The 18,900-nt window shown below is 28.3% G+C and overlaps 4 protein-coding genes across 5 annotated transcripts; 1 reads left to right on the plus strand and 3 right to left on the minus strand.

Moving 5' to 3' along the window:
- Window positions 1–869: 869 nt before the first annotated feature.
- On the minus strand, window positions 870–7,561 carry LOC132905135 (uncharacterized). The gene is made up of 11 exons (XM_060956139.1): window positions 7,400–7,561; window positions 6,949–7,099; window positions 4,346–4,448; window positions 3,860–4,017; window positions 3,315–3,582; window positions 2,963–3,167; window positions 2,597–2,778; window positions 2,158–2,365; window positions 1,706–1,909; window positions 1,343–1,576; window positions 870–1,128 (listed from the first exon to the last, which is right to left on the minus strand). Exons 1-11 carry the CDS (start codon window positions 7,506–7,508, stop codon window positions 947–949), a joined length of 2,004 nt encoding a protein of 667 aa, XP_060812122.1. The 5' UTR covers window positions 7,509–7,561; the 3' UTR covers window positions 870–946.
- Window positions 7,562–8,821: 1,260 nt separating this feature from the next.
- On the minus strand, window positions 8,822–12,655 carry LOC132905489 (protein Pixie). Its single transcript, XM_060956818.1, has 9 exons — window positions 12,547–12,655; window positions 11,601–11,834; window positions 11,253–11,468; window positions 10,964–11,171; window positions 10,657–10,843; window positions 10,176–10,582; window positions 9,746–10,058; window positions 9,437–9,671; window positions 8,822–9,357 (listed from the first exon to the last, which is right to left on the minus strand). The coding sequence occupies exons 2-9, from the start codon at window positions 11,811–11,813 to the stop codon at window positions 9,310–9,312; spliced, it is 1,827 nt and encodes a 608-aa protein (XP_060812801.1). The 5' UTR covers window positions 11,814–11,834; window positions 12,547–12,655; the 3' UTR covers window positions 8,822–9,309.
- Window positions 12,656–13,218: 563 nt separating this feature from the next.
- On the plus strand, window positions 13,219–17,720 carry LOC132905490 (arfaptin-2). Of its 2 annotated transcripts, none has more exons than XM_060956819.1 (6): window positions 13,219–13,342; window positions 13,971–14,159; window positions 14,254–14,421; window positions 14,493–14,814; window positions 14,902–15,079; window positions 15,157–17,720. In XM_060956819.1, exons 2-6 carry the CDS (start codon window positions 13,988–13,990, stop codon window positions 15,307–15,309), a joined length of 993 nt encoding a protein of 330 aa, XP_060812802.1. In that variant the 5' UTR covers window positions 13,219–13,342; window positions 13,971–13,987; the 3' UTR covers window positions 15,310–17,720. The 2 variants fall into 2 exon arrangements, with proteins under 2 accessions (XP_060812802.1, XP_060812804.1); XM_060956821.1 differs by lacking the exon at window positions 13,219–13,342 and adding an exon at window positions 13,359–13,582.
- Window positions 17,721–17,941: 221 nt separating this feature from the next.
- LOC132905491 (mitochondrial import inner membrane translocase subunit Tim10 B-like) lies at window positions 17,942–18,847 on the minus strand. Its single transcript, XM_060956822.1, has 3 exons — window positions 18,529–18,847; window positions 18,310–18,405; window positions 17,942–18,167 (listed from the first exon to the last, which is right to left on the minus strand). Exons 1-3 carry the CDS (start codon window positions 18,550–18,552, stop codon window positions 17,994–17,996), a joined length of 294 nt encoding a protein of 97 aa, XP_060812805.1. The 5' UTR covers window positions 18,553–18,847; the 3' UTR covers window positions 17,942–17,993.
- Window positions 18,848–18,900: the final 53 nt, after the last annotated feature.

The raw sequence follows: 18,900 nt of genomic DNA on the forward strand, positions 1-18,900 counted from the left end.
ATTTTTAGAACTTATCGGTTTATATCTTTGGGTACCAATTTGCTTTTAATTACATATAAGTTTATCGTTTGAAAGCTTTTTTGTGCCGAGTACCTTCGAATTATACGACGTCAAGGACATCACTTAAATAAATGAATACAGTATCTAATCCACATATTTGAATTGCATGTAATAAACATTCTGATAAGAAACAAACTAAATGCTGTATAAGCAATTGTTATAGAATGTTTTATTAGAATTCTGCGTAATGAATAGACTTTTAATTGACATCTTGTTGCGTGTACAAATCTGATTTTGTAGCTTTCTTTTCAAAAATTCTGTGCTTCTCATAAAAATACATGTTTATGATCATCAACGATTCATCTTAATATTATATCAACGATAAGAGAAACAATTAGAAAGGATCTTTCAACGTTCAATAAGATGTTATCTTAAATTCAGTTAGTTGTTTCATTTGATCAATTTAAAATTTTGTCACATATAATTTCCACGTATATAATATCCACTAAATTGTCCGAGATATATTATGTCTATATATATTATATATATATTAGGTCGTTTGATAAACTTATGGCGTGATGTCATTTATTATCTGTAGGATATTCGACGTGGGAAATACGGGAATATCGGCAGGAAACTGCTGCTTTGTACTTCCCCAGGCACGCAAGTAATAAACACCCGGACATGATATTCCATACAAATTAATTTAATGTATAAATTTCAAGCTAAAAAGTCACATTAATTTTGCATTATACTATAAATAATTTTCGTTTACATTAATACGGAGAATCCTTTAAAAGGATAAAGGATAGGTAAATATTTGTTTAAAAAGGTAATCTGTGATATCGTGAAGAATAAAAAAGAGTAAGTAAAAGTAATAGATTTTGAAAATATTATATTTTTGTTTTATCACTTTTTACATGTTACAATACATTCAAAGAATTAATTAAACTTGGGGATACCGAAAACCATAAAAATCGTTCAAAGTGTGCAATGCTGGTCTCCAGTTGTTGCATACCGGGAAATTGGGTGGCACCGGTGGAAGATCTTCTCTATCCCCTACGTGTATGACCAGTTCCATTCCAGTAATGTGATGCCAAGTAAAGTGACAATGAAGTAACCACCACCCTATAACACAATATATTATATCTTCATCCGAAGTATTTTAAGCACTTACTGTGTTGTAAATATAATATAAATGAATTTAATTGACATTAATCAAATATTCGAGACAAATGTTCTTAGATGAAGAAGAAGACAGTGCAATTTTCTCGAAAACGGGGAAGAACTACACGCGGAAAATTGTTTCGGAAGTACGTATATATATAATTGAATATCTTACCTGGATTATCCGCCTTGAAACGTATAATTGCATATCCTCCCATTGGAATTTTAACAGTATCTTTACCAGGTGGGTTCGTATATTCTCCATTTTGAAGGCGTTCGGTGTGCTGCTGTATTACTTCGTCTATGTCTGCTGTCGAAACATTTCTATTACCACCAAAATCCCCCATACTAAACACTCTAAATTCGTAACCGTGTAGATGGAACGGATGATATAAGCCCTCCAGTGGTACTATAATAAAATTTTGTTATTTAACATTATCGAATTTGTAATATTTTTTGCGCAATGAAACAAGATTAGTCTGTTAAATAGGTCAACATTCTTTTATCTTGTTTCGTACTAAAAACAAATACTAGATACCTTCGTCGTATATTACTAGCTCCACGACATTATTTAATCTTGTATGAATAATTTGCGAACATGTGCAAGGTTCCGTGCAATCGTTCTGTACATTTTTCTTGCATACCGTTTGGTAAGCACTACGTTGTGAGAGCAGAGGCGCCGCTGGAGTCTCGTACGATATATTACCGAACGTAGAAACAAGTTGAGAAAAATCGTTTACAGCTGAAACGAAACAAACGTTTTACCAGTAAGACAGAATAGATATCGATAAATAAATAATACAAAAATGAAAACGAGGATAAAATGGAAGAAGAAATTTTTATTCTTTTAGCCGAATGCAAATAAGCTGATTTTCGTATAAATATTTCTTGCGCGTTAGAAATAATTTGCTATGATAAGAAAATAAACAAGAGGACTTGTACATATGCATATACTTAGTTACTTTCAAAGAAACATTAAATACAACTTACTGAAAAAGGAACGGTACATGTCTGCTACAAATAATGTTCTGTCCCCATACTGAGTGTAATTGTAAAAGAAGAAAGGTAATATGTGTCTCTCATCCGGATCAACTTTCAAGAGATCATCATCGGTCTCGAAGGCTTCCAGTTGGTTCACGCAAATCCCATTTTCTGTGTTGTCTGTATTGCAATCCTGTCCACTAAGCGGATTATAGGTCTAAAAAATCGAAATCGTCAATTAATAGAAATCAAGAAAGAATCAGGTATTACAGTTGTTAGATACACCTAAGTAGTATTTGAAAAATAATTGGAAGATTTTAGTCTGAGAAATTTGTAAAAGCTAAAATAGTTCGTAATAATTAAAAATAGAATTAAAGCTACATTTCTTTCTCAGGAAAAGTAAATTTTTATTTAAAATGAATAAAACAGAGTATGTTTTGATACTTACAACACCACCTATTGTATCGTTATAAGTAGGACTTGGTCTTGTAGGCCAATTAGGACCACCATCGTATTTTAAGATAGCTAACTGCTGTACCCCGGTTATGTTACATTCACCAAGTCCACGCACTTGTATCCAGTAAGAATCAACATTTTGATTTGCAGTTAGGATAAAATCGACGCGTTCACCTGTATATTTCAGACGCTTATTTAAAATACATGAAACGTAAACTGGTACAATAAAGCAACTTTCTCTCTACTCTATATTAAAGCAACAAAAAGTTCTATCGTATGGAAAATATTCTTAGTTGTAGTAACATAATAATCTAATTGAACAGCCGATTTCGAAAGGGAAAGTTAAAATTTATCAAACCTGAAGACGAGATTATTTTATCCACTGTTCTGGGTTGCACGTTTGCACCATCCTGAGCAATTATGACTAATTGATGTCCTTCGATTCTAAGTTCCGCCAGACATACTGTACTGAAAGAATTAATCATCCGTATTCTGTGTCGTTCTCCGCTCCTTACGGTATATTCTGTTATCGGTGAATTGGTAGTTTGGCCGGTAACGGGATCCTAAAAGCAATTATAATTTGTTAATAATTAATAATCGTTTCTATCCAAAATTTACCATTTAATCGCCTAATGCTAAGAGTTTTGCGATCCTTAGACAATATTCTTTTATATTGTCTTTTTTCCAATAAAGATATACATATAATTTACCGTCCAATTTCCTAAACCGTTTATAAGTATGTTCTGCGGAGCCTGTCCTGGGTCACGTCTAAATGGACCAGGATAACGTTCTAACGATAACACATGCATCCAATCGCTTAAGAACATAATAATTTCATCTCTATCGTATGATTGATAATGAGGATCTCTGGATGGTGGATCTCTAACAATAAGACCACCATATTGCCCATCTAGCATGTGTGTCCATATGTGGGAATGGTAGAAATGCGTGCCCGAATTTTGCGCTACAAAGTCATATCTAGAACAAGATATCACAAAATTTGTATTTCATTTAGTTTCATACCGTGATATTTTATAAGAAGCTTATTTTACATGAAATATTTTCTTTTATAATGAACATTAAACTAAAAAGATTAAACCGTAATAACAGTTCGCGTAATCAAATCTTTTATATAATAATAGACAAAAGAAATGAAAGGTGATATATCGTTAAATAGCACACCGACTAAACGATATCGTGATATTTATGGTAACATGAAAAGACAGTAAAATATAGACTTTAAAATAGTATTTACCTAAATGACGAAGAAGATGGAATCGGACATTGTGTGACATAAGGAACACCGTCGTAATATTGAAAACCGTTTTGGAAAATTCCGTGCCAATGTATCGTGACTTCATTTCCTGAGGCAGCATTCCGCACGTCTACTATAATGCGATCGTTCAAACACACCTGAAAAGTATGGCAATTGTAAAATTTTACTATGTCATTACAATTACCGATCAAAAGAAACACGAGTCAAATGTTTTCTCAAAAAAATTACAATTTATCACAAAAGTGTACTGTATATTTTCGTCTCCTTTGCATTTTCTTTATACCCACGTACTTGTCGAAATTAACGAAAAGACAATGTCGAATAGTCATCGAATCTAACAGTACTTGTACGTCAGATATATGCGAAGAAACTGAAAAATTTATATAAAATCCTGCTCAAAATACCAGGATCATCCGAAGAATACAAAGGAGAAATCGCAGTTCGTTATCGTATTACGATGTTTACCTTGATCAATGGTCCTGGTAACTGTCGATTGATAGGTATCAAGGACTTTTCGAATCCATCCCCTAAAATACATTGGAACCTTTGAGATTCCACGTCACAAGCACTGAAAATATTGATATTTAGTTTATTTAATCACCGACTTAAATATGCAAGCATTTTTATTTCTAACTTATTTTACTGTGGCTATTTTCATAGTTCCACGCTTTAATCAAATATATATCGAGAACTCTAAAAATTGGTAGCTTACATAAAATAATTACTTTCACCTTAATCTTAGTTTTACTAATTCTCATTTAATGATATTTACCAAACGCTCTTTAACTATAACAAAAGTTTTAAAGCAACTAATAACCCAGATAGCTCACGACGCCCTAAACACGTTCATTTTCCATCCATCATAGATCTAAACGTCTTACAACCTAAACTGGATGCGTGTCTTAAAGACGTTCTACATCGTAGATTTCTATATTCGTAATTGTCCAAATTGTTGAGCATATTTTTCTTACGATTACGGATAATATGGATTGTCCAGTTCTATACGAGTAGTGTAAATCAATAAGATCGCGTCCACTGTCTAAGTACTTGATCGAAATGTTTACAATTTCGTTATATTATATTCGATTATTCAATTATTTAATTTAACTTTATGATATATTTTTTTTCGTTTAATGCCTACTTTTTACCTCGGTTCTTCGTTGTTTTTATTATGATAATCCAAAGAATAATATTTTTACTTCAATATCAGTCTCAAAACAATGTTTCGAGACATTAAATTTTCACTAATTTTTACACTTAATTCGTCAAACGATTTCAAGAAGTGAATTCTTCTTTGAGAAATCTGGCACTAATAAAGTGATATATACCCAATATCTCTTTTTTGTGATAAAATGATAAATAACACACGTAACGAAAATATATTTGTTCATAATTTCGGTATCAGGTTACCGTGTCCATGGTTAAATTGTAAGTGTCAAACTGGCAAATTAACGGCGGCAAATTAACGTAAAACGCTCGTATGAATTGTCAGGAAAATTGTCAGAAAAATAAAAACAAAGAAAAGACACGCAGGAAGGTCGTTTATCTGCGCTGGGCTTAGACTCCGCGCGATATCTCTATGATCATATATCCCTCTCCGTGTTTCCAATTAAAAATAACGAAAACAGACATACGATCGCAGCGACATCGCACGAACAAAAGTCACTTGTCTGCAGCTGTTCTAAAGACATACGAGATGGACGTGACAAGAACATCCGTCGTTGTTTATAAGACGTCCATGGGACGTCTCCAAGACGTTTCTAAAATCCCATCACACTGTACAATTTAGTTTACGCTCGGTTAATTTGACCGACAAATAAATGTGCAGTTTCGATAAAAACTGATACTTTATAGGGATATCTTCACGTGTTCGCGTAATTTTTGTTTACGAAAGGATTAGAAGACAGTTCGAAGTTTAGAGACAAAGGGCAACAAAAGTAATCCTTTGTTAATAAATATTACGAATTATAATTGCCGATAAATTCCGGGAGGAATATTTTACTACTAGAAAATATTTTAAAGAAAGTTGAGATCAGAAAGTTGAAGTCAGATCAGAATTTTAGAGACATAAATAGGATATCAATGCATTAAGCAAGTGACTAAAGAAATCGAAATAAAATTACATTTAATTTGCTTTCACGTGATTGGTTTAGGTAGCAGGATATGATGTAAATAATTTCTTAATTGTTCATTCAGCAATTATCAAAGATCGATGAATAATATTAATTAATGAAGCGAATATAACAAACAACGACTTAGCATTAAAGTACAGGTGATTGGGAAGAGAAAGGAAGAAAGAATTTTATAATTTAAGGATAGCGCTAGTTTTGTAATATATGAATATCATCCGTATTTTACTGTTATTAATGTTTATTTCTATAGAATTCAGTATAATGAAATACTCACTTAAGATGCTACAGAAAAGGTAAATATTACGGAAGGCAGAAGAAATATCAATAGAGCAATAGTTGAAAAGCGTTTCAGATACAAAAGGAACAGCAGAAGAGTTATTATTATAGTATATTAAATATATATAAATATATACGTGTATACGTATACATTAACGTCCATAGGAAGTGTCTGTCTTATCTGGGAATACACTTTATGAACACACTTTTTTGTGAATGATAATTATACGTATAATATGTAGAATAATTACTGCATTAAGCGTAACAAAAAAAATATATATATATTCGCGATATAATTGTTTAAAAGAATATATTAACACGTTGACTGTCACGCAGATTTTATTTATTTTATTCTGGAAGCCGCAATAAATTGAAATATACTATATATACTAGTATACTAAATATACTAACATTTATTTTTTGGAAAATATTATATCTGTTCAGGTCTTTCTGACAATTATTGTCAAAATCATTCGCATCGTTGACAATTCTTTAGTTCATGAAATGTACGTTATTTTAATCATTCTACGAAGCTTAATAAAACGTGGTTCACTGATCATCGTGGCAATTAACGTGTTAACGTGTATCTCCTATCAGATAATATATATATGATCCAAACTTAAAATACTTTTCAGTATATATATGTATATCAATACGTACGGTCCTACTGTTGTATAGAATTCAATATTGAAGGAATAATAACAATTTCTAGGTTCTCCATCATCTGTGCAATTTCGTGCACATTCTTCGGCCGAAGAAAGTACTATCGATGAAGAATTAGGGCCATAGTCGTCGGCCCAACCCCAGTACGCTGCGCACAAATAAAACAATATAATAGAAACGATATTGGAAAATCATCGAATAAAATTATAAAATGCAGCAAGCGATCCTAATCAAAGTGAAGCGTAATGGTATAATTTAAATAGCAATAATAAGAAGAATAATACGGAAACTTTAAATTTTTAGTATTATCAGAAAATTTAAAATATTTAAGAAATAAATAGATTATTAATTCATCCACAAATTATATATACTAATAATAATTGTATAAAGAAATTTGCAGTAATTTGATGAACTTTTTAATAGACAAATTACATTTGTGAACACTTACGGTTACTGTACGACAGTTGCACGTGAAACAGCAGAACAATGCAAAATGCATAAAATGTTGTCACATTCTGAAGAATATTAAAAATACTAAAAAAATTAAGAAGCGTCATTTTCCACTAAAACCAAACAAAGTCCGGCGTTTTATGAACCTTCTTTCAATTGACTACTACTAACATTTTTTCGCGCTAATAGCTTCAATTTATAGAAAAAAAACCGGCAATTTAATCATTTTTAAAGCTTATCGGCTTATGTACATTTCCGGGTATCGATTTACTTTTAATTACTCTGTAAGTTGTTTATCGTTTGAAAGCTTTTTAGCGCTGGCTTCCTTCAAATTATACAATATCGAGGACATCACTTAAATGGATAAATGCAAAATCTATTCCACATATTTGAATTATATGTAACAAACATTCTGATAAGAAACAAACTCAATGTGTAAACAATTACTATAGAATGCTTTATTATAATTAAACGTATATAATATAATTTATTATAATTTATTATAATTATTATAATTAAATTATAATTAAAAAATAAACTTTTAGTTTCAAATATTTAATGTAAATGTGCTGGACCTCTGGCAGAAATCCAACTTAAATTACATTCTGCTGTATAAAACAATACAACAAGGGTATAATATAACATATATATTACAAGAATTTATCACATTGTTATAATGTCAATTATGGAAGAAAACATTAAAAAGGATTCTTCCATGTTCAATAAAATTTTACATTAAATTCAGTCAGTCGTATTTTCTTCGTCTGAAATTTTGTTGTATATACAATACATAAAGTAATACTTAATTCTTACCATTTGTAATTTACACAACTTATTTATCTTCTTCTGTTTTTTTTTTTTTTTTTTTTTTTTTTTGTTCAATTTCGTTTATCTTTTTACACGTAATTGGTGTACCACTATGCAAATAAAAGCATGTAATTATTGTTTCTGATTATACTCACAATTGGAATAATAGCAAATACATATTGATAATATGAATAATACATGTCACTACGTAGTATAAAGATAACTAAAGTAATAGGTAAGTATATAATAAGTGATTTATTACGTTGAGTTTGTTTAGATAAGTCCGAAACATTTTCCCTCTTTCTATTTTGTCGTATACGCACAAACATGTTAAAAATATCATCTTCAAGGTGACTTAATGTCCTAATCAATTAAGAAAAGTGTTATATTTTTGTAAGATAGTATTTTTTAATTCTAACTTATAATTCAGAAATATTTTATTTCTCTGCTTAATTCTGATAATTCAAAAAATAATGCAAAGCGTTTAGATTAAAAGAAAATATTGTTTTAAAATGCACCTTTATATTATCTTTGGATGAAAGTCATACTTTTTCTTTCATATTGTATAATGTAAAAGCATTTAATTCATGAGGTTTGTCAAATAATTAACACATTATCTTTTTTTATATTTCAGATGTATTACAATTCATGTTGTATAGCAGATGTACATGTACATATACGAGATGCTCAATCTCCCTTAATTTCTTTTACATAATTGGACATAAATTATTTATACATAAAATGCATTATATTGTTTACTTATCGAGTTGGAAATGCATACTGACATATATTTATGGATATAAATAGGTCTGTGGCGTCGAATTCAATATAAAAATACAATTGTATGTTCGCTTAAATCAAATTTGTAATATATCGAGATGTTTATAGGAAAATCTGCATTATTTATTTAAATAAATATCGCATAAACAAAAGTAATGTGTCGAAACGAATAATATTTCAATTCAATACAAAATATGCGGCATTAATATTTAGTATATTGTAAGAAATCCATTCCCGTCTTTTAAAGATATAAAGATTTACAAAAACTTCTGCACAGTATCTTATATCAGCTGCTATTCAACTTGTGGATGAGATCATATCTCATTCTTCAAGGAAGAAATATTGCCCAGCTTTCTTCTGTTCCAAATCCTATTAACAATAAAATAAAACATTTACGAGAAAATTGATGACATAAAAAGAAGGTAATATCTAAAATAAAGTAACATACTTTCACGGACTGGCTCTTATTAATCCTCGGTCTGAAATTGTTTGGATCTCTTCTGAATGTAATACCTAAAAGTTCTAAAAATCTGTTCATTCCATTTAATAGAGATTGCGGACTATGAGCTGTAGTCGCTAATGATGGAGTACCGGAAAACACAATTACACGGTCAGCCAAGTACGTAGCCATAATAAAATCATGCTCTACTACAAATCCCGTTTTCTTCGCATGTAAAATAAACCTAAAATAATCGCGTATTTTGATAATTTTTTTTGATAATACAGATTAATACAAATAGCCAGAATTTTCAATTACCGTTTTATTACTTTAGCTGCAACTAAACGTTGCTCAGAGTCCAAATAAGCAGAAGGTTCATCGATTAAATAAACATCGGCAGGCTTTCCAAGACATAAAGCTAAAGCCACTCGTTGTAATTCTCCTCCGGAGAGATTCTGTACTTCTTGATCCATAATATCATCTATTTTTAACGGTTTCATAACATCCGTTACAAATTGAGGGTGAACATAAGCGTCCCTAATTTTTTCATGTAATAATTGCCGTACAATGCCTTGAGATTTGGGACTAATTTTTTGTGGTTTGTAACTAATATGTAACTGGGGAATACTTCCTACAAAGAATAAAATTAAATCATTTAATATCAATAATTAAATCATTTATTTTTTTGTTTAATACATAACGAATATATGAAAAATTTCTTGACTGAAGTAAATCTGACTTTACTTACCCGATCCGTCATCAGGTGGCAAATTACCAGCCAACATTCTGATGAATGTCGTTTTCCCCGTTCCATTTTCACCAAGTAGGACAAGAATTTCTGAATCTGTAAATTGACCCTTCTCAACATTTAATTTAAAAGAACCCATTGTCTTTGTCATCGCGGGATATTCATAATGATTCATGCGTTTGACTTCTTCCTCCGTTGCACTTTCGGCTACTTTAAATACAAGAGATTCCTCACGGAATCTCAAATTTTCGGTTGGCACAAAACCATCGAGGAAAATATTTATACCTTCTCTAACAGAGAAAGGCATAGTAACAACACCATACGCTCCCGGAACACCATAAAGACAACAAATAAAGTCAGACAAATAGTCTAAAACTGATAAGTCATGTTCCACTACTATTATGAACCTGATAAATAGGAATGATATTTTAAATTATATATATATTTTTATTATATTATTTAAATTGTTTATACTATTTACTTATCGGGATGAATAAGAGATCGAATCGTCACAGCCGCATTGAGGCGTTGCTTTACATCTAAATATGAAGATGGTTCATCAAACATAAAAATGTCTCCATTTTGAATGCACACCATAGCACATGCAAAACGTTGAAGTTCTCCACCAGAAAGTGCTTCAATACCTCTATCACGTATGTGCATTAAATCTAAAAGAAATTCAATAGTTTCATTGTTAAAAATCGGCTTCCTTGCTTAATTTTTATTATTTTATCACTGTTCTTAAAATATCTTAAAAATATAAATTATTAACAGTAATTTAAACTTACCCAACATTTTACAAATTTCTATCTGATTTTTACACTCATCTTTTTTGTCTAAAAGCTGTTGTACAGTGCCTTTTACAGCTTTAGGAATTTGATCTACATACTGAGGTTTGATAAGAGCTTTTAAATCATCTTCCAATATTTTGGTAAAATAATTCTGCAATTCACTACCTCTAAAATGACTTAAAATTTCTGTCCAATCTGGTGGATCCTATATTAATTAAACGAGAAAATTCCATAAACTTATAAAAAAAATGTATATTATGTAAAGAAAATATATTATTATACATACTGAAAATCGTCCTAAATTAGGCTTTTGTTTGCCTGCCAAAATTTTAAGAGCAGTTGATTTCCCAATTCCATTAGTTCCAACCAAACCTAATACTTCTCCAGGTCTTGGAATAGGCAGTCTGTGTAGTTTAAACGAATTTTTTGAATAACGATGTGTCGTTTCTTTCTCTAAATTACTAGGAAGATTAATAATAGATATAGCCTCGAATGGACATTTCTAAAAATTCATATATATATATATATATTATTATTATAATTTTGAAATATTATATCGCTTATTATTAATTTAATATAATAATATTGTACTCTATTATTCACTAATATTTCTCTATAACTTTTCTTATTATACCTTGACACAAATACCACATCCAATACACAGTTCTTCAGATATTGATGCTATCTTACTATTAGGAGTAACTTCTATACAAAGTTTTCCCATTCGTACTACTGGACAAGATCTTTTGCATTCTTGCCTGCACCGTTTTGGTTTACATTTATCAGAATTAACAATAGCTATACGAGTCAACCGATCAGTTTCCTCCATTGACTTTTTTGGTGGCATGATGGTAAAATATTTACCTGCCTAAAAATGTTATTATAGAAATTAAATTTAACAAAGGAATATTTAAAATTTATCATAATTTTAAATTCTATCGCTTTTTAAATACTAAATTATGTGCATAATACAAAATTTTAAATAATATAATCGCTATAATATTACAAGTAATTACGGTTATTAAATGAGAAATATGAAATTGAAATAACAAATTAACAATGAAATTACAACTTAAATGTGAATACTCTAACAAGAATGTATCCAAACAATGAAAATATATACACTAGATTGAAAATAATGTAGAACTTTATTAAACATATATTTTGAAATAATTGAATTTGTTTCAATCAAAATTTTTCTCAAAGAGGAATATTATTAAATAATTGAACTACTTAGAAAATATTTCAACATATGTTCTGCTTATATTTCGTCATAAACGAGGAACCACTTTTTCAGTTAGGGCTGTATGAAATGAAAGAATGTAATGAAAATGAAAGACAATAAATTAATATTAAACATGTTATATTATAATTTTCATATATTTGCATTTAGTTAAAATGTTTAAATACATGAAAATACAATGCTCAGTTCTACCACGAGTTTCTAACCTCAGGCAATTAATAATAAAACATGTTAATGTACTTTATAAATATACCACATAATTAATAAAAATAATTTTTTTCGTATGTGTTAGGCCATTACTTCATAGTACTTAATATAGACTTGTACAAACGTATACCTGTCAAAACCAAAAACGTGGAGGAAACTCCTTTACAACCTTTTCGAAGGAGCTTCCGCACTCACACCACCACATGCACCTATTTCAATCATAAAATATAGAAATGATATAGAGCACGTACTCGATAAGAGATGTATCTTCTTAAATAACTTTTAATTCTTATAATAATCGTAACATTCTTCTAACTTTAATGAAACATTTATATATTGTTAATCTAGACGAATCACATAATTTTACAAAAATTTGCATAAAGTAGTAAATCATTCATTCTCAGCCTCCCGAGCATAAAAAGAACTTGTTTCATAATTATTTTCCTCATTGACTTGCATTTACTGATGTATAGCATTCACAGTGTTATATATTAGTGAGTGTATTCTCATTTATCCATTTACCTACGTAAACATCCATCCACTCATACAAAATTTTTACATACATAATTTAGCTTTTAATTTCTAAAAGAAAGAAGAATGTATAAACTGTGAAACATATAATTGTCATTATTCACAATTTACATTATACTTCGACTTTAAGATTTGTATTAATGTATATAGAAATATAATCATTTATTATACTAGAAAAAAATATTATACAATATAAATTGAATTAAATTATTATAAATTATTATTATAAATTTAACTTTCCGGGTGTTTCCAAAGATTGCGATATACGCTAGTGTACGCCACCTAGGTCGGTATGTATATTATATCATTTATATCTTCCATGAAGCATTATAAAGATTTGTTCTGAAGATTTAAGCATAGAATAGTAGGAATTACTTATATCTTCTGATTTTGTAGTGAGTACTACCTCAAAATAATGTCATTTTACTTTTTAGAGATTTTAGTTCCTGACTGATTCAACAATACATTACTCTGATGTATATGAACAGATATTAGCCTAACCGTATTTGGTTTTAAAGCAGGTGTCATATGACAGTTCTTGATGCGTCTTTTGTTTATACAATTCATTTAATTGATGCAGTGTCAAAGATTAGTGTACTATAATGTACTATAATACTTACTATTTATTATTACATGTAAGATCTTTGTATTTATACATAACAATTTTTGAGACTTGTATATTATAAAAAATGGCGGTTTCAAGTAAACATTTTCTTTTGTAAATTTTTTGACTTCCTGTCTAATATTAGTCACCATTTTTGTTCGTGAATCTTTTTATAAAATTATTACGAATATTCAGTAATTATATCTATGTTTTATAGATTAATTTTCAGTAATGTTTTGATCAGTCTTTGTTAATTAAATTTGTTGAGATCTATTTTTTATGATATATTATATTAATATCTTTCTTAAGATATATTCTAAATTTTCCAATTGTTTACTTTCCAAAAAGTTTTAATTTTACTTTTTATCCAAAAACATATTAAATATATTAATATATTTTTTATTTATATCATAATATAGCTGTTGCATTAAGTGGAATGGAGCGAAGTATTCATGAAATGTTGAAAGATGCTCCATCTTTAAATGATAGCGATAGTGCAGTTCATAGTGGAACTCCTCCACCTCATGTACCAAATAATTGTAATAATGAAAATCAACCTAGACCAGCTACAATAAACTTAACATTGGGCAGTCCTATATCTCAAATGTGTAAGTGGGATTTGTGTTAATGAAGTATAATCTAATAAATCTAATGCAAAGAATTAATTTGAAGATTACTCAAATATTTTTATATATATAATAGCTGTAACAGTATCTCCAAATACACCTATTCAAAATGGTGATACACAGACAATGCGTACTGCTCAGAGTAAAATTGAAAGCATTAAAAATTGGAGTATTTCTACATATAAGTGTACAAGACAATTAATGTATGAAAAACTTGGGAAAACATCCCGTACAGTAGATTCAGGTAAGTTCTATATAATATAGCTTAATGTTATTTATGTTTCTTATATAACTGTCATACCTTTCCTTTTATAGAACTTGAAACACAAATTGAATTATTAAGAGATACTCAAAGAAAGTACTGCAATGTGTTACGATTATCTAGAGCATTAGCTTCTCATTTTCATCATGTTGTTCAAACGCAACATGCTTTAGGGGAAGCATTTTCTGAGTTAGCACAAAAATCTCCAGAGTTACAAGAAGAGTTTCTATATAATTCAGAAACTCAAAGGAATTTGACTAAAAATGGTGAAACATTATTAGGGGCCTTAAACTTTTTTGTTTCTTCAGTAAATACACTTTGTAATAAAACTATCGAAGACACATTATTTACAGTACGACAATATGAAACAGCAAGGTAATTGTTAATATCACACTGTTCTAATAAGAGAAATAGTTAAATATACTTTGCAAATACTTATAAACAAAAGAGGTTTGTTTACAGAATAGAATACGATGCGTATAGAACAGATCTTGAAGCATTAGCACAAGTAACAAAAAACGATAGCAGCAATGCAGCAAGATTGGAAGCAGCACAGGCAAATTATGAAGAGCATAAGCAAAATTTTGAAAAGCTAAGATCAGATGTTTCGATTAAACTTAAATTCTTAGATGAAAATAGAGTATGTTATTAAACTTAATTTTTTATATTATATTCTTTTAAAATGTTGCATATTGTGACAATTTTTTTTTATTACAGATCAAGGTAATGCATAAACAATTATTATTATTCCATAATGCAGTATCTGCTTATTTTTCTGGAAATCAAACTGCTCTGGAAGCCACACTGAAGCAATTTAACATAAAAGTTAAATCACCAAATTCATCTTTACCATCGTGGCTTGAACAGTAGTTACATTAGAAGAAATGAATTCAAGTTATGGGAAACATGAATAAGAAAATGCATTCGTCCATACGAATTTCTTCTTGAAAGACAAAGGAAATGACAAGGTAGAACAACTTTTAAACACTCTTGGAAACGTACTAAAGGACACTGCTGTCAAATAGTTTGTCAGTTTCAATAAGTTTTTGAAGAAGAATAGATTGTCATCTAAAAACAGACTGAATAATTTCTGAATTATGCTTTAAATATTGGCCAATATTCGTGATACATGTCATATGTATCAGTGAATTTCAATTATATAATTAATAATTATATGCAACAGTTAATAATAATGAATAACTTCTGATGAAAGATTTAATGAAGATTCTTTTTATTCGATAGCAATGCTTACAAAACTTTAAAGGCAATAGATATTTAATTTTTATATCCGACTTAAAGAAGTTCTAATGTAAATACATAAACTATGATCATATATTGAGCTTTGAATTTTACGGTATGTACAAAACAGCATTGATTTTTTATTTATATTAGCATCAATTTAAATTTGATAAATTAAACAAATTCAGAACTATATTATTTTAATATTCCTCATTTCATTTTAAATAATAGATATATTGACCGAATTTTAACTTCGATTCTCTTATAACTATTAGGTCAAGATGTATTCCTTATTTACGCACGTTGTTAAATTTAATCTATTTCAAAAGAAAGAGAATTTGAGTACTTCCAACTACATAGGATCAAAAAATATTATATCATATTTTTAAAATATACGGTGCTAATTAAAATGAGTGAAAAAAACGTTAATATTAGACGGTTTAATTTAATAAGTGCTGTATGTTAGTTTGATACAATCATTTTTGGACACTCCATACATTAAATGTTTAATATTTCTACACATCTATTATTATATGTAGACTGCGGATTTTTATGCATTTTACAGCAAATTTAAAAGTGCAAAATTGAACAGAATGTATATGATATGAAGAAGTATATAAAATATCGTATAGTGCTTTCTGTGAACTTGTATCTAAAATAAGGTACTTGTATTGTCTAAAACAATTTTCTGCTAACGCTATACTCTTTTAATTATATACTGAAAAATGTAAATTTGTATAAATATCCGCAGTCTAGTTGTATGTATATGTTGGCTTCATTTATAATTTTTTTATGTAATAATCAATTGCTTTGATAAAAATAGGAGGAACAAGTCAAATGCTTATGATTAGCCTAATCATATTTCTAAATTAATGGTACTTCCTTTGTGCAATTAATATTTATACAAAGATGCTTTTAACTAAGTTTACTTAATTTTACTTTCTTTTTTAAATTATGTTATATACATTTTTACAAAATAAATAACTTTTATTTTGTTATTAAACATATTATAACACAAAAGATAATATGTAATTATGACATATAACTTTTAGAAAAAATTTTGAGTATTTTAATATAGAAAATATAAGTTTATTTACATTTTTATATATACCACAGTATTGGTTTACTAAAAAAAAAAAAAATCAATTTTGATTAATGTGTGAAAAGGGAAATATTTCACTGTTGTAAAACAGATTCAAACTAGTCATATTTTATAAGTGAATATTTAAAAATTAAATGGCTTGTGTAAAATTATAATTTTATATACTTTCATACACATTGACATTATGTATACAAATATTTCTTTTAAAGCAGCACTATTGTGTATACTGAAATGTTATGAATTATTACGCTTCATAAATAGAAAAATTTTTAGTATAGATATAATAAATGTATGTACATTGTCATTATTGTTTGTTGCTTATACTTAAAGTTTACAGTAACATTAATAGTAACTTAAACCATAAAAATGAAGCTAGTTATATTATGACATCATCAATGCGTCTTATCATGTTTTAAACTAACTCTTCCAATGTGATCATAATATAAATTTTCAAATACACATATAATAATGTGTATGAGTGAATTGTACATCAAATAACTGTACAATTCACTTTCCAAATTTTTGCGAATTATCATCATTATACATCTACATTTATGTATAAAACAAAAATTATGATTCATACTGTAATAATAACATTTTATTTTTTTACGTAATGCAAATTGACTTAATATATAATTTCTGAAAATTATTACATCTTTTTATTATGAATCGATAAAAAATACATTCCATTATTTAACAGGTTTTTTAGGAATGTTTAGACCAACAAAAGCAAATACTGTAATTAAACAAAAATAAAATCTTATATTTATTAAGTAGAAATAAGTACGAGAAATTACACAGAATAACTTGAAATATCCAGTTGAAGCACTTTTTAAGTTATGAAATGTATTGTAGCTACTATATTATGTTCCTAATCATGATGTTATTGTGTGTATATTATGTGTATACAAACTCCAAACAATAAATGAATGCTTATATATCTTGCTTTGTATAGAATTCTTGTTAATTACTATCACTGTTTTCTATCAAAATATCAAGTTTTATTTAAAAACTAGAAATGTATTATCAAAAAGGTAATTATAGTATTTTGTATATTTATTATTTTCATAAAATGTATATAAGTGTTTTACAAGAAATTATTGGCAAATAATTATAAATAACAATAAATACATACAAGAAGAAAAATAACTCGAAATATAGTTAAGTTTAAAAAATATATTTAATAGAGGACCTAATTAATTTACAAAATTGACTATCTATTGCTATCAGAATTCTGCTCTTTTTGTGCTGCATCTAAAGCTGCTTGAGTCTTTTGAAATTCCTCCATGTTTTTACGAGCGATAGCAGGTTGCACTTCCATAAATATTTCCATTATTTTGTGATTCGCGTTTATATGTTTACCTGAACAGTTTTCTACGCATTGAATCTATGGCAAATTTAAAAATATAATAAAAAACAAATTTTATATTTTTTAGTACATAAGTAGTTGTAGATTCAATAATTATGATGGGATACATGCATTTTATAAATAAAACCAATAATACAGTTTAAATTTAATTATAACATACCTCTTCTGTAGATATATCCCTTGACATAAATGTACTCACGCACGTCTTGAAACATGTTTCAGACATTTGATTAAACAAATTATGGAAATCCTTCATCTATAAAAAATACAACATTAATACATAAAAATGTGATTTTATCGGTACTTCTATGTACAATAGATGAAATAGGTTAGGGGTAAATAATCAATTACTAAACATGGATTATTAATAATTAAGTACATTTCTGATAATCGAAGCATCCATATTTGAATTATTTATTTTAATTCCTAACTTAAATAATAAGTTTACAATGTCACAGTATTCGCCGGTTTCACTTTTATCCAGGTTATGTCACATAAATGTACTTTAAATTAGTATCGATAACTTCAATATCGATCATCGATATGTTTTGATCGATTTTGGTAAATAAAAGCTCGAATAAAATAATTTTAATTAAAAATTGTTAATTAATGAAATAACAATATTGCAATAACTTTGCAAAGTCACAATCTTTTTCAAGATTCATTAATGATTAATACCATGTTGTGTTTATATGTTACACTATTGAAACATGATTAAATTACATATATACATACAACTTATCTTGTCTTT

Source organism: Bombus pascuorum, chromosome 3, assembly GCF_905332965.1.
Source record: "Bombus pascuorum chromosome 3, iyBomPasc1.1, whole genome shotgun sequence".
Classification (NCBI taxonomy): Eukaryota; Metazoa; Arthropoda; class Insecta; order Hymenoptera; family Apidae; genus Bombus; species Bombus pascuorum.

Bases quoted from the DNA above. Each gene is read 5' to 3' on its own strand.
- LOC132905491 (XM_060956822.1), bottom strand. From the start codon at position 18,552: ATGGATGCTTCGATTATCAGAAAT. The intron at 18,406-18,528 runs GTACTTAATTAT...TATTTTTTATAG, and splicing joins ATGCTTCGATTATCAGAAAT to ATGAAGGATTTCCATAATTT. The intron at 18,168-18,309 runs GTATGTTATAAT...AATTTGCCATAG, and splicing joins GGGATATATCTACAGAAGAG to ATTCAATGCGTAGAAAACTG.
- LOC132905135 (XM_060956139.1), bottom strand. From the start codon at position 7,508: ATGACGCTTCTTAATTTTTTTAGTATTTTTAATATTCTTCAGAATGTG. The intron at 3,168-3,314 runs GTAAATTATATG...AATTGCTTTTAG, and splicing joins ACGGTTTAGGAAATTGGACG to GATCCCGTTACCGGCCAAAC. The intron at 2,779-2,962 runs GTTTGATAAATT...TGAAATATACAG, and splicing joins TAAAATAATCTCGTCTTCAG to GTGAACGCGTCGATTTTATC.
- LOC132905490 (XM_060956819.1), top strand. From the start codon at position 13,988: ATGGAGCGAAGTATTCATGAAATGTTGAAAGATGCTCCATCTTTAAAT. The intron at 14,160-14,253 runs GTAAGTGGGATT...TATATATAATAG, and splicing joins CAGTCCTATATCTCAAATGT to CTGTAACAGTATCTCCAAAT. The intron at 14,815-14,901 runs GTAATTGTTAAT...GTTTGTTTACAG, and splicing joins CGACAATATGAAACAGCAAG to AATAGAATACGATGCGTATA.
- LOC132905489 (XM_060956818.1), bottom strand. From the start codon at position 11,813: ATGCCACCAAAAAAGTCAATGGAGGAAACTGATCGGTTGACTCGTATA. The intron at 11,172-11,252 runs GTATGTATAATA...TAATTAATATAG, and splicing joins CTAATTTAGGACGATTTTCA to GATCCACCAGATTGGACAGA. The intron at 10,583-10,656 runs GTAAATAGTATA...CCTATTTATCAG, and splicing joins TCTCTTATTCATCCCGATAA to GTTCATAATAGTAGTGGAAC.